General features: G+C 36.9%; 1 protein-coding gene across 2 annotated transcripts in view; it reads right to left on the bottom strand.

Annotated features, from left to right (window-relative positions):
- Positions 1 to 1,056: 1,056 nt before the first annotated feature.
- Nxph1 (neurexophilin 1) overlaps positions 1,057 to 14,605 on the bottom strand; it is a 291,250-nt gene continuing 277,701 nt past the window's right edge. For both annotated transcript variants that reach the window (XM_052719369.1, XM_052719370.1), the window contains one exon: positions 1,057 to 3,018. In XM_052719369.1, the coding sequence (XP_052575329.1) occupies positions 2,257 to 3,018 (762 nt within the window). In that variant the 3' untranslated portion in view covers positions 1,057 to 2,256. The remainder of the gene's footprint in view (positions 3,019 to 14,605) is intronic.

The following is a 14,605-nucleotide window of genomic DNA, read 5'->3' as shown; positions in this document are numbered from 1 at the left end:
TGCAGTGGTTATAGTGATATATAAGCACAAGGTAAGACTTATTTGTGAAAAGCATGTCCAACAATTGGAATGCACAAAACTCTTACTGCCTGTTCTGCCAGAGCTGTTCTAACATTAGCCTCTAAATTTCACGAACTGATCATTAACACATTGACACAAATGGCTGCCTGCACATGGCAGAGAGTTCTGAGAGATGGGCACTTAGCAGGTGCATGTATGATTAACAGATGAAGACTCTTTCCTCAGAGCAATGATCGAGTTCTCCTTTTAGGGTTGGGGGTTTTGTTTCACTGTTATCCTTCTGTTGCTTTCTCTATAAAAAAGAGGTCCAGACTGAGCAGTACGGGAAGGGGGACAGTGCATGAGTGCTGAAAGGTGACAGGGGATGAGTGCTCTTAATTTGGCATCTTTGGTTAACTTTTGAGATTCTTCAAATTTCAACACCGAATCATTGGTCTTAAAAATGAATGACCTTGCGTATTTCTTCAGCTGTTTATTTTTCTAGGATTATGCACATCAACTTTAAAAATAAAGCTTAGTGTCCATATACAATGCTACATAGATAATTTGATCTCATCTGGTATAAGCAATTGAGACTCAGAGCCCTCTAATGTTGTCCCAATTTCCCCAGTTGGATGATGTCACCTCAATAAATGTAGGGAAATTCAGCCACAATCTTCAAGACAGCTTGATTTTCTTTTAAAGAGAAAACACGGCCTTGACTTCAATACTCCTACTAAATAATGACTGTACAGGGGAGAAAGTCTACTCATTATAATTAATTTAGGCACCAACAATATTCACTAGCAATTTTTTTCTTTCTTGGTATTCTAGAGTAGCTAACATTACAAAAAAACAAAAATGCATGCAGTGTTGTATGCCACAATTATTTTCTAGGCTTGAGACCGAAATTCTTAAGTTGTTTTGACTGGGCAGCTAATAACAATTTAGATAATTCTGCTCAAATTCAATGACATGAGATGCAAAGCCATGGCTGTATTCCAGCACATTCTTCTTGTCAGAACCATTTAAATCACCATCTTACACAAATACATATTGAAACTCAACTTTAAGTGTTTTATTTTTATGTACATTTCTTTTTTTCCAGAAATAAAATATCTAAATACAGACAGTGTAATGTGGTATATGTATAGCTTTCAACAATACTTGGGCTGAATAAATGCTTTGTACATTAAATTTGTCTTTTTAATGGAGTTCACAGCTACATTGAATAAATGGATTCCTCAGATCCTTTTTTTTTTCTTTTTAACCAATAACAAGCAGAGAGACAAGTACAATTTAATATTAATAAGCAGCTCAAATAACACTTGGTTAAACTATATACAATACAAACCATTCATACAAATGAAGACTAGGATATTGAATTTGTTACAATATGTGTAGTAAAGATAAGACAGACACTTCTAACTTACATGGTGTCTGCCAGGCATTTCCCTTCTTATATAATGATCAGAACTTGTGTTAAGCAGCCTTAGTTCCTCTCAACATTGCAAAGGTCCGGAGAGAGGCAAGAAAAGCTGTAATCCCAGTGTCTGCCCACATGTAAATTCCAAATGTTTGCTCATCTTTACTGAGAACGGGCTCCTCCCTCCAGAGAAAGAAAAGCCATCCTGTATCACCGTGAATGTGCCTACTGTATGCTGGGAAAAAGTTACTACACTTTGTTGTGTTTATAAAATAAAGAATACTGAGCTCTAAAGACACATTTTTTTTTTCCATTTAACAAGCATATAACTCCTACAGTAGTGTTCACCAGCACAGCTACTCCAAGCAGTAGGAATGCATGAGTGGGGATTATTGATTAGCATGGACTCAAGACCTTAAAAGAGATTTCCATAATAGCATGTTAGACACATCCTCTGTCTAGTTAATTCTTTGTGTTTGATCATAGTTTATCCTGAACTATCATGAGTCAGACAATGAAAGCCCTCTCAAAGGGAACCATGATAGATGCAAGCTGAAATGTGCAAGAGTGAGTGCTCATGTGCCTCTATATGTGATAGCATGTCTTCAGGTGAGACTTTGAGATCTATGGTGATTTACAACTATGCTGAGAGATGCAGTTGACTGGGCAGAAATGACATCAATTGTTTTCCACTAGTGTGTTTGCACCAGTCAACAAGAGCAGCAGTGTAGACACATTCCAGGCAACAGATGTGACCTTCTTCCTTGAGGTAACAGCCCTGTCCTATGACCTCTAATTCCTCAGGCTTCAGTCTCATTCCCTGTTCGTCCTCATCCTGAGGGGAAGTAAGGTGTGTCACTGTGGTAGTTGTAGTCGGGGCATACTTTCTGTACTAGTTTATAGTCCGTACTATAAAAGGAAATGTAAATGCAGATCACCTTGAAGGGCTTGGAGCAGAGCCAGGACACATGACTTTGGGTCTGCTCCTGGTAACAGGTTTTTGAAGGGTCATAGTTGCAGAGTGTGTTCTTGGTAGCCTTGTCAACCTTTTCATATTCAATGCGACAGTTGAAGGACTTGGAATCTTTGGCATCAATCACGGTTTGTTGTGCCAAGTCGAATTCCACGATTTTTGTTGGGGGCACCAAGCTGACAGATACATTCCCTTGACCAGTGGAATTATGCCTGAAATAAACACTAAACGTCCCGTTGCCGTGATCTACAATTTTCCCAGTTATCAACAGGTTTAGCTTCACTGTTTTGATGTTGGAATGAAAATCACCCCATCCAAACATCTTCTTAAACTTGCCGGTCTTAACAATGGGCCGTCTTTTGGCCCTGGGCCGAGGCTCTTGAAGGTCTGTGGAGTTCCTCAGCCAGTCCCAGAGGTCTTGCTCAGAATAAGGTTCTGGGGTGTCATAGCGCAGGTCCAAATCTGTGTCGTTTTCTTTACCACGGAAAGTCTGTGAGAGGAGGCGACTGATAGACAAGTCTTTGCTACTTTCTGTCCATATGTGCTTTAGTGTGGATTTGCTGCTTCCCGACTTCAGAAGTTCCGATTTTCCACCATTTGTTAAATTGGCACACGTGACCTGAGAAAAGAATTTAAAAGATGGGTGTTTATTTACATCTCCACATCTAAGAATATGCAAAACACACATTCCAGCTCTTGCTGGGAGGCTTGAAATTAAATGATGACTTCTGTTGTTGTTACTGTTCTTAAAAGCACCTCCAGTATCCGGCCACTGTTTATTAAGTGATAAAATACCACTTCTATTTTTATTCAGCAGGTGTGAAAGGGGAGGTGTGGGTGGATAAAAACCACCAAGCATGACCTGAAGATCCATATAAAACACTGACTAAAGGAAGAAAAGGCCTCCTAGCATGAGTAAGTCAAGTTGAATTCAAATATAAACTAAAGTAAATAATGTCTTATCACTAAACCCACTTTTGAAATAAACTTTTATAATCATTATGTTCTTTTTCTGGCTCAGAATCACCATAAGCGCTAAAGCTATATGACTTGCATAAATATGTCAGCTGGTACCCTATTTACTTTGATTGCTTATGTCGATACTATTTTAGAAATAAAAGTAGTTTTACAAAGAGAACGTGGCATGTTTTCACTTGTTAACACATCATACACACACACAAAAAAAGTCCTTATCACCAATCACCACACACAGGATAATTTTTTTTTAAACTTTCAATGCTTAAAATGTAGTTTAAGAAAAGAGTTATGACATCCCGCATTCACTAGCATGTAGGCATTTGACAATCTGCAAAAACAACATAAAGTCAGGTCACTTCAAGTGAGGTTGTTCGAGTCACACTTGGATGATATTCTCCAAGATCCCATCTTGCCTCTTTGAAACTTTCAAAGGAACCAGTACCTGAAGGGCCTCAAAGCAGAAATCACTCATTCTGACATGGAGCGTGCAGGATACACAACCTGTAAGCATAACCCCAGAACCCACTGGAACTAACAGCCAAGACAGACCATGGACCACATGGACTGACTCATTTCAGCTGAGGTTGCTAAAGGAATTCCCCCACATGTCCATTGAAAAGCTAAGTTTCCCAATAAAGTTCTTTGGCCAGGTTCCTGATGAACTACTCCTAAGGACCCCAAGTCCTTTTTCAAATATGAGCCTGATTACTACATTCAGCCTTTTTGGACTCTCTAGCCATTACATAAAATTTCTCCAAGTAAAAGATAATTGTCAAAGAGCTCTCTTAAATGAGGCTCATTAGGAATTAGAGCCATGTTCTTCTAGACCATGTCTACCTGTACCTGTAGACTTATCCATGTAGGTCTCTTTTTATGACATAGATGTCTACTGAGAATATTCTTCTATCAGACACATATGATGGGAGGAGTCCACACCCATTCCTGGAGTGCATTAGCTTAGGGGCCAGACTTACTAGTATTTGTTCCCAGCTCTGTCACTTCTTTGAGACAGCATGATTGATGTGGGACAATTCTCACAAATAACAGAAGTTGCTTTATTTGAAAAACTGCAGGTCTTAAGAAATACTGTACTGATTTCCCTGTAAAACTATTGCATCTAAAATAAAATGTGGTTTTTCTAATGGGTTTCTATCCCATAACTTCACCCTACAAAACCAAAGTTAAAACACTGGAGAGGTTAAAAGAACTTTAAAAAGAAAAAAAATGTCTTAAGCTGAGAGTCCATATTCTGTTGCATCTGCTCTCCTTTTCAAAGGCAATAGCTATGCCTACCTAGATATGCTTAAAGGATCAAAGTAAATTTTACTAAGGGACAGAAAACCGCAGAGAACCATATTCTAGACACAGGATTCGTCATAGAAGGAATAGGCAACTATCAGTGTGTTCACGGTCACACCTAACAACAGCAAAGGCCAGGCTTATGTTCACTGTTATTCTTCAGACTTTTGACTTATCACCTGTGAAAACTAAGCAAGACCCTCATGTATTCAGAGATGGTTCAGATAGACTGCTTCCATCTCAGAGGGAATGCTGAGAATTGTGAGAAGGGTGTCTTTGCTACCAACTTCAGTTTAATGTTCTTTCTCCTTTCAGTTCTGTGCCCTTGCATTGGTTTTTTATTCCCTCTCTACCCAAACTGTTTCCTGTCTATAGTTTCTCATCATTAAATGAATTTTTTTTAAATTAACAAGAACAAAAAAAAAGATTTAATGTTTCCAAATTTAAAAAAAACTAAGCCAAGGAAAAAAATAAGAATGGTTCAAGAAGCATACAGCAAAAATTTCAAGGCAAGCAATGCTTTTAACATAGACTAAATATTATGACCTAAAGGAATGAAATTGAAGGGGAAGGTTCTTTGAGGGAGGAGAATTAGACATAGGAATGTATATAGAATAAGTATGAAATTAATTTCCCAACTATCCCTTTTGCCTGATTATAATGTCAATCTCTTATAGGCCAGTTTTTAGTATCTCATATAAAGTGAAAACCATGGTAGTTTCAGAGTTAATATTATATTAACACACAATTATAAAATAGTAGAAGCAACTAAAGATATATTAATACTTCCCTAAATTAGATACATTTCAAAGTATACTATTTTAGGTTGACGATATCTATTCAGTGAAAAAGCACATGCCAGCATGCGCAGGACCCTGGATTCAGTAGCCAGCAGCGATGGGAGAAAAGGGGGAAATAAAGGTGGAAAAAAACATTTCACTATGGTATGACACAGGGTAGCTAATATAAGCTATAACATATCTAAAAACTTTCTAACACTAATTGGCAAGTCTAGTACTGATCCTTTTTTTTTTTTTTTTTTTGGTTTTTCGAGACAGGGTTTCTCTGTGTAGCTTTGCGCCTTTCCTGGAACTCACTTGGTAGCCCAGGCTGGCCTCGAACTCACAGAGATCCGCCTGGCTCTGCCTCCCGAGTGCTGGGATTAAAGGCGTGCGCCACCACCGCCCGGCTTGATCCTTTGACTTTAGAATATCTTTTGTATGAGTATTTGCTTTTTATATTTCAATAAAATCTATTTTGTGATTAAATATCCAAATGTACACTTGCCTAACTATATAAGCATCATCTTCCTACAATCCTCATATTGACTTTTTTTAGGAGAAAAGACATAAGTACATGTACTTTCCTCTGATTCTTTTTCTTAGAGTTAGATGTGTTCCCATTGTTCGGCTAGTGAAAATAAATTCAGGCATACAGAGAGTGGCTTTTATGGTACTTTCTCTCAGAATCAACAAGAATCGTAATGTGATACTTCTGTCATGCACTTGTTAACAGTAGTGAAACTGTCCCAAGATGGAAGGTAAAAAAACACTTACAGAGCAATTTATCAGCAGCAGGTAACGAGTACAAGGGGAAAATTGTAGAATTGCAGAATACAATTTAAAGAAGGAAGAATTACTATATCCAGAAAGTGCTATCACTCTAATAGATGGACAAAACTCTGATTTTCAGTCAGAATGTCCATTGTTTAGCTCTAAATTGTATTCTCCACAGCCATAGTGATTATGAATGTGGACTTTGGAGTAGACTACCTGAACTCAGACTAGGCTTTCATCCTTGACAACTGTGTTATATACAAAACTTACTTATTGTGTAGAAGCTTGTGTTTTTCCTCTCTAGAGACTGGGAGATACTAGCCATATCACTCACAGGGATGGTGGGATTGCATGGGACACTCCATTTAAAGTGACAAAGAAAGTCTCTGGAATGCAGTGAGTGTTCAACATCAGTGTCACTACCTGTAATCATCACACTTCCACCTCTAAACTCTACCTTAAGAAGGTGAATGACTTATGGATAACTTGGGATGGTATTTGCAAGTAACCAAACTTTTAAAGAAAATCTGTCTTTAGAAGAACTGTAAATATAAACAATTAAAAAAATATCATACTAAGAGTGAGAGGGGAATTGGGGAAGACATATGCCAAAAGTTTCCTAGAAGAAAGAATGAAGTTAATTCTAGAAACCCGCTGTGCAGCATAGCACCTCTAGCCAGAGAAACCGTATTAAATACTCACAAATCTGTTAAAAAGGCAGCCCTGCTGATAAACATGATCACCAAATTAAAACATTCTAAAATATATCTTAAGCAAACTTGAGAGCATCTATTGGATGCTGATAAAAATTTGTGCTGAAATGGCTTTTTAAAAGGAAAAAAAAGCATATATTTTTTTCAAGTGCTGCTGTGACAAGCTAAGAAACATGGAAAACTACATGGGCAGTAAAACGAAGTAACGAAGAGTGAGTGCAAGTGCAGCTGTGAGACAACTCAAGCTCCAGAAGCAACAGATGCTTTTGCCCCAGGCAGTGGGCTGCAAAGCCTTGAGCAGTGCTGACAATCAAAACATCCTGAGTGTAGCTTCCAAAGCAAAGCATCTTCCAGTTGCAATTATCAGAATGCCTTTATATGTTACACACTCTCAATCTTTCTCCCTATTAGTTGAAGAGAATAGGACAATATCTATAGGAGAATATCAACAATGAAATGCCAAAAAAAGAGCCTCATCAATAGGTCTCTTGACCTATTCAGTATCACAAACCTTGATTACTTTCGTTTTATGAATTTCAGTAACTATAGAATGAGACTCTGTTAATAGGAAGTGGAATAGAGAAAATCAGAGATAAACAGTGCAAGCATGGTTCTTGATCTCCAGGTGGTTCACAGTCCAATCTTGGGGCAGTTAAATGAATCACACTGAAATGCTACCTGTAGCACATGTAATATTCTTAAAGTCACAAAGTTTAAAAGCATTGAAGGTATAACAGTAGAGTTTATCCTGAAATCTGGAAGATAAGATCATCTTGATTTTTATCTAGTAGAGGATGTGTCAGAGAAATTCTTCCAGACATGTGAAACATAATGGAGGGAAATCTTGAAGTACAGAAGGAAGGTATCAAAGGTAGACATGGAAAATAGTTCCCTATCATGTCTCTGTAATTTTGTTTCCTTTGACAAGTATCTCTTCTCTTTCTATTCCCCACTTCTCCAGAAACTGCCATTTACTCTCTTCCTGAGTTTAAATTTTTATGTTCCACACATAGTGAAATCAAGTCAAGTAAGACCCTCATCAAAACCAGAGATGAATATATGGGGCACTGTATGCATTAGATAATTTGATTTGGTCATTACACAATGTGTGTGTGTGTGTGTGTGTGTGTGTGTGTGTGTGTGTGTGTGTGTGTGTGTATGTGTGAAAGGCATGAATTTAACAGATATTTCAGAGATGGGAGTGAATAAATTTTATTAATTTTTATTAGTAGTAGTATTTTGAAGCACAGCCTCACTACATAGCCTAGACTGCTCCTAAACTCATGACTAGGATGCTGCCTCTTCCTCTGGAGTATTGAAATTGCTGTGTGCCACCAAGTCAGACTCAACTTGATTATTGACTAAAGGGAAACATGGAAAGATTGAAAATCAATGAATTTTCTTTTGACTGTAAGAGTGACAAAGTAACAATAGTCTAGGATACAAAATTAAATCTCAGAGGAGCATTGTGGGCTGAAGTATCTACAGATAATTCTTGCCATCCAACTGGAATGTGGAGACATGGGTTGGAAGGTGTGACAACTTACTTGCCTACTTAGTTACAAAACTCAAAGTATTCTGGAAATTATTTTTCTGGAAATAATATTTTCCCTATAATATTACAAAGAACATCTAAAATGTTTTCTCATTGATTATACTATACTGAATGATAAATGGCTAATCCATATTTCAAGGTTCTCTTGTCCAATGATCCAATGTCCTGAAAGTATGTTTGCTTGTGTGCCTTCCTTTTAATTGTTTTAAAATCATGGCTATGTGTGTAAATTTTAAAGACTATGTTTCTTGCAGAACATAAACATTAAGCACAAAGACGGAGAGTGGTCTGGAAATCAAACATTTGTATCTGAAGCAGGAGCTTTAAGTGAGATAATGAAGGGAGGAAATGACCACTGCAGGTGAGGTGTGGACAACTGATCCCACCTTGGCTGGTCCATCTTTATGTGTCTTAAGTCCATGTTTTCAATATCTTCTCATTATTGACTGCACACCATGCCAAACTGCTATTGTAGAAAATATTATGGAAAACAAACATTTTTATGAAATAAACCATCTCTCAACTTCCTTCCCACCTGAACTATGTTTCTGGCCTTCTGAAAAAGAGGTGCCTACAAATATTCATTTTCTATTTTAATTTCCATCAACCTGATCACTATACTTTTGATCTATTACTATTGAGTATAAATATAAATAATCTAAATCTACCTTGAAATTTTAGTATTTACTGAATCAAGTGCATGAATACTTAAAGCCAAACAAAAATTTGAGAAAACTTGATACTTAAACAATATTGCTCATCAGTGAGTAACTAATCAACAAATTGACCCGCTTCATGATTACAACTTTATTACAGCAGTTGTATGATTAATGTGTTGCATATCTGCTCTAAAATATCAAGTAATTCTAGTTCAGAGAACACTTTATCCCTGGCATTATAATCAGCATGTTACACATAGCATTGCGTTGCATTTAAGCCATATGCAGACATACACAGAAACTTGAACTTACTAATGGAGTTTTGAAGTTCATAGGGTAAAACAACTACTTGATAGTTGTCCCATAAGGTAAAATCTTTATTTTAAAAGTCCTGATATCCTATTACATTCTCTCACATGAGAGCTTACCTTTTCTGAGTGTATAGGCTGTGTGAGTTTTACAGAAAAGGTTTGTGTAAGACAAACAATAAGTTTACCCATGCCTAAAAAAATGTTTTCATTGGTCACTGACTTGCATTTGGTATAGATATTCAATCTTGCCTTAAGTTGTTCATTTAGTTTCATTATATCTGTTCATACATTTGAGGGGTTTACCTCGGTCATTCTTGAATCTCACAAGGTAGATTACATTAGAATGACTTTTGTTAACCATTTCTTATAACTAGTCTATAGAAAAAAGATGTGTATTCTTTCTTACACATTAATATGAAACTCATTTCACAAAGTTCTCACAAGAACTATAACATTTGCAGAACATACTTTCTACATTGCACTCACGTCCTGTGGAAGTGAGAATGCTTGGGACACAAGAACCATACATTAAATTCCTTGCATGGTTTATGTTCTTACATGCATTGTTTCGATAACAAAAGATCATTCATTTTTCAGTCATACAACAAGGATATGGGGACATGTGGGGGACATGTGGCCCTCAAAGACTTTCTTTTGTTGTAACTTCAGGTGCATCGTTGGCAATATCTAGCACATCAGCATCGTGCGTGATGAACTAGTGGAAGTTGATTAGTACCATAATACATTAAAATATTTGACTCACTTCCTCTGAGTCAAAACTGCAATGCAGCATCACCTCATATCTGGGAAGGTAATTCACATGAACTCGTGGAAAAAAAGAACTATTAGTCAGATTGTAAATTGAAATGGCCATTATGGAAAATAAAGATATTTTTAAGATAATAAATAGAGCTACCATGTAATCCAGCAACCCCATTTGTAGGTATATATTTAAAAGAAATAAAATGAGTATCTCAAAGAGATATCTTAATTCTCATATTCATCCCATCACTGATTAGTGAGCAATAACACCAATCTGGATATTTGTTAATGAATGAGTAGATGAAGATCTACATACACACAGATACACAAAATGAATTACTATTCAGCTTTAAGAAAGAAAGAGGCCATGCCATTTTAACTAACAAGTATATGCACAGAAGACATCACATAAAGTAAAATAATGCACTTATTGAAATACAATATAATATATGAAGCATGAAATACAATATAACCTCACATGTAAGTTCACCATACACAGGGCAAACTCCAAAAAAGAGTTGAATGGTAGTTTCCAGAGGTTAGGATAGGAAAATGAGAGGCCATTGCTCAATAGTTACATACTATAAGTTACAAGTTCTGGAGTTATAATGTACAGCATGGTGACTAATATCAATAAAATATAAATTTTAAATAGACAAAGAGACTAGTGTTCAGTGTTCTCACCAGAACAAGTTAACTATGTAAGGTCATCGCTCCAATGAAATTTACCACAGCAATCTCCTTATAATATAAATATACAACTTAACATCACATTTTATACTTTAAATAGAGACAATTTTTGTCAGTAATCCCAAATAAAATGAAAAATAAATACTTTTTAAAACTGAAAGTAAAACAAATGAAAGTTTGAGGAAGAGCAAACCAGAAGTTACATAATTTCTTCCTGTCTGAAGCAGGGTGTATCAGCAACCATGTTCCACTAGTAGTGGAAATGCAGGGATGGGAATCTGGGCCTCTTCCTTTAACCCAGAAAGTGTGGGGAGTCTGTGCAGCAAAGGAATCAAGGGCATGGATATAATGATCTGTCTCCATTAGGAACATGATTGGGCTGTAGAAGCCTAAGACATTAGGAAAGCACATCCCTGGGTTTGTCTGTGTGGACACTTCTAAATTGGTGTGTGAGAGAGCAACTGACAGGGAGAAGACCTATCCAAATGTAAATAGTGTCTCCCAAGAGACTAGGGGACCAGACTGAACAAAAGCTGAAGAAGAGACAAGCCTGCCAGCAAAGGCTTCCTTTCTTCTCTTCCTGGAGGATGCAGCAAGCAACCACCTTAGTCTTATTCCTGATTTTAGAATAGACTTTCTCCCCAGAGAATCAATGGGTAGGCCATCTGGGAACTGGAAATTCTGAGACTATGAGCAAAACCAAATTAAAAAAAAAAAAAAACCCTTTTAAGTTCATTTTTTTTCTCACACTTTTGTCATGGAGACAGGAAAATGACTAATACAATGTCCTTCAAATTAAATATCATAGTTTAAATATGAATTCTGATATTTCATTATTAATGTTACTTTAGCGTGTCTTTTTTCAAAATGCAAAGAATATTTATAGGATCCATCGAATTTTTGTGATGAACAAAAGTTTTATGTGGTGTACTTCGTATATGTTTAGATGTATATGTGTCTTGTTATACAAACTGTTAAAACTTGGATAATTCTGAACAAAAATAAAAAAAATACTTCCTCTATAATAAGCACAAATACAGGATCTGTATAGTAAATGCATAAGTACAAGGCCTTACACAGCCTTACCAGAGCATGCGAGAGCAACTCTTCTGTAGGATTATAAGAGCCAGGAGAAAACTGAGAACAAGGCTTTCAGACCACACACGGCAGTACTAGTCCTGTCCTCCAGACAAAGACACTGTGTCTGCTCAGAGGGTCTAAACAAACTGAAATGGATATCAGCAGAGTGTGAACAATTCTCAGAACAGAGCAATGTGATAAAGAGAGATCTTGCTGACAATGTCACAGTGCAAGAGAGACAAAAGCAGATCATAATTTATCTTTAACAGCACTATTAAGACTGTCTTGCCCACCAGTACATTCTATGTGATTCTTAAGCTAGAGAAGTCTGTTCACCCTGATGAGTTTGAAAAGTCCTGAGTGGGTAAGCATGTAAATCCATCATACTCATCCTGCAGAGGGTAGCTCACTTTTTGAACACATCACACCAACTGTCCCATTTGCTTCTGCACTAAGCATTAACTCTAACCCATGTGTGATTGAATGCCTCTAGAGTTCTTCAGATAACTCTCCATGTCAAGCTTTTTCCTTGATTGCATTCTATTCACTATCATATAAGAATTATCTTTAAATTTTTCTGAGTGGTTTAACATTCGGAAAGGGCATGTTTAATGGAGAGCTGTGAATGACTGCTGAGAAGTTGGCTTTTCATCCTTTGAAAACGTTTCCTTTTCCACCACACTTACTGTATAAATAGATACACAAACATACAAGTTTTGACATGAAGTCATTAATATTGATAAGAAATTAATAGTTATTAGTCTAAATAGCTCTGCTTATCTATTCTCTGAAAATATAATTACTGATTATTCAGGTTTACCTTGCAAAAGTTCTGTTCTTGTTAATAAATGTATGAAACTCCAGAGTGACAAAACATCTCAAAAAGATGTGGTTAATGTTTTCTATGACTTCTTTGTGAAATATATACAGAGTATCTCATGTGAGGGACTGTGGGTATGTGGTTATAATAATGAGCAGTAACATAGTACACTCGAACTAACATAGTAGAGGTTTATTTCTTCATTAATCCGAAGTCACCACATGTCATTTTTCATTAGTCAAAAGATGGTTAGAACATGTCAGTAAATCTGGGTTTCTCTCAGTGGAGGAGAAATGTATGCTATGTATGGGTGGCTTCTTTCTATTGGAATCGGTGGTCAAAAGGATCATAAGTAAATGGCAAGTCCTGTTGTGTAGATGCAAATGGATAAGTTCACAGCTGCATGAAGTAAAATAAGGTGCAGGTATGTCTACCATGGACCACGCAGGAATTACTAGTTCACACTCTACTAGCATTTGCACATGTTATGGCATTCAAACCTTCATGGACAGGAAACCTGCTCTCCAACATATCCAGAGATGGTTGAACCTTAGAGAGGTAGGCCTAGAAAGAGGTAATTATGTCATGGAGATTCCACACCCAGAAGTAGGTGATGTACTTATTAGAAAATTAAGCAAGTTCTCATAGACTGGTTTAGTTAGCAGAGAGCAGGCCATTATGAATTGAGGCCATGCCACATGTTTAGCCTCTTCAGTTCAGCTGCCTACCCTCTTCTCATACATGCATTTCTGCTATGTGACTCTGTCTACCATGTTGTGACCCAGAATGAAGGCCTCTTAGGATGACTTTTTAAGTCCAAGTAAACCTCTTTCCCTTATACTGCATACAACCTCAGATATTTTGTTATAGCAACACAAAACAGAACAAGACAGGTTTCAACCCCTTTTCAACAATGTGTACACATGCCCAGATGTATGTGAGAACATATTTCCATAAAAACATACTTTACGTTAGTCATATTTCACTATGTTATGGCTACTAGATGGTACTATTTAGCAGAAAATGAATTGTAATAAAATGAGATTATGCCATGGATTTGACCTTGTCGTGATGGTACGTGAATATATATCGAGTAAAAATAATCACACAATTCATCAAATAGGGGCTGGAATCCTGGAGCAAATAGTGACATTGACACCTTATACATAATATGCCTTTGCAATATCCTCTGGTATCCAGAGGTTGATCCGAAAACCTTTCCTTAGACATAGAAAAAAATCCTATAAACAAATAGAGAGATGCCAGCTGCAAAGGAATGCCAGCTCTGTGGTGTTAAAATCTTAGATTATCTGAAAAAAAGTCATTCATGTCTCTTTCTTGTCACACTATAGTGCACGTATACTGCTCCGAGCATTCTTGGTGCACAGTGAATAAATCAGCCAGTCCAGAAATATGAAATGGGGCAAATGTCCTATGAGTGCATACCATCCGAATTCTGTGAGCATCTTACGGACTGGAAGCCTCCAAACCTCTGAAGCGCACAAAGCCAAGATGGCTCTGGTTGCACTGTCCAAGAAAAATAAAGCATAGCAGAAAGATGGTGCCCCTCATCTCCTCTGTTCAGCAAGGATTGAGAAACTATGGTTTGAGTTGTCAAAACTTTGGATATTGCATAAATGAGCATCTTTGTATCATGCTTCATTAGAGAAAGATTTACAAAGCATATCTAACCAACAGGACCAGGACCAAAGTGAACTATTAAGCATGGCTCTGGGAAGACAAGTATGTGGAAACATTCACACTTCTATGATTATACATGTGA

The sequence above is a fragment of the Peromyscus californicus genome, unplaced genomic scaffold, assembly GCF_007827085.1.
Source record: "Peromyscus californicus insignis strain IS unplaced genomic scaffold, ASM782708v3 Scaffold_6__1_contigs__length_162567912, whole genome shotgun sequence".
Lineage (NCBI taxonomy): Eukaryota > Metazoa > Chordata > Mammalia > Rodentia > Cricetidae > Peromyscus > Peromyscus californicus.
The sequence above is the reverse complement of the archived record's forward strand: the minus strand, read 5'-3'. Positions and strand labels throughout refer to the sequence as shown.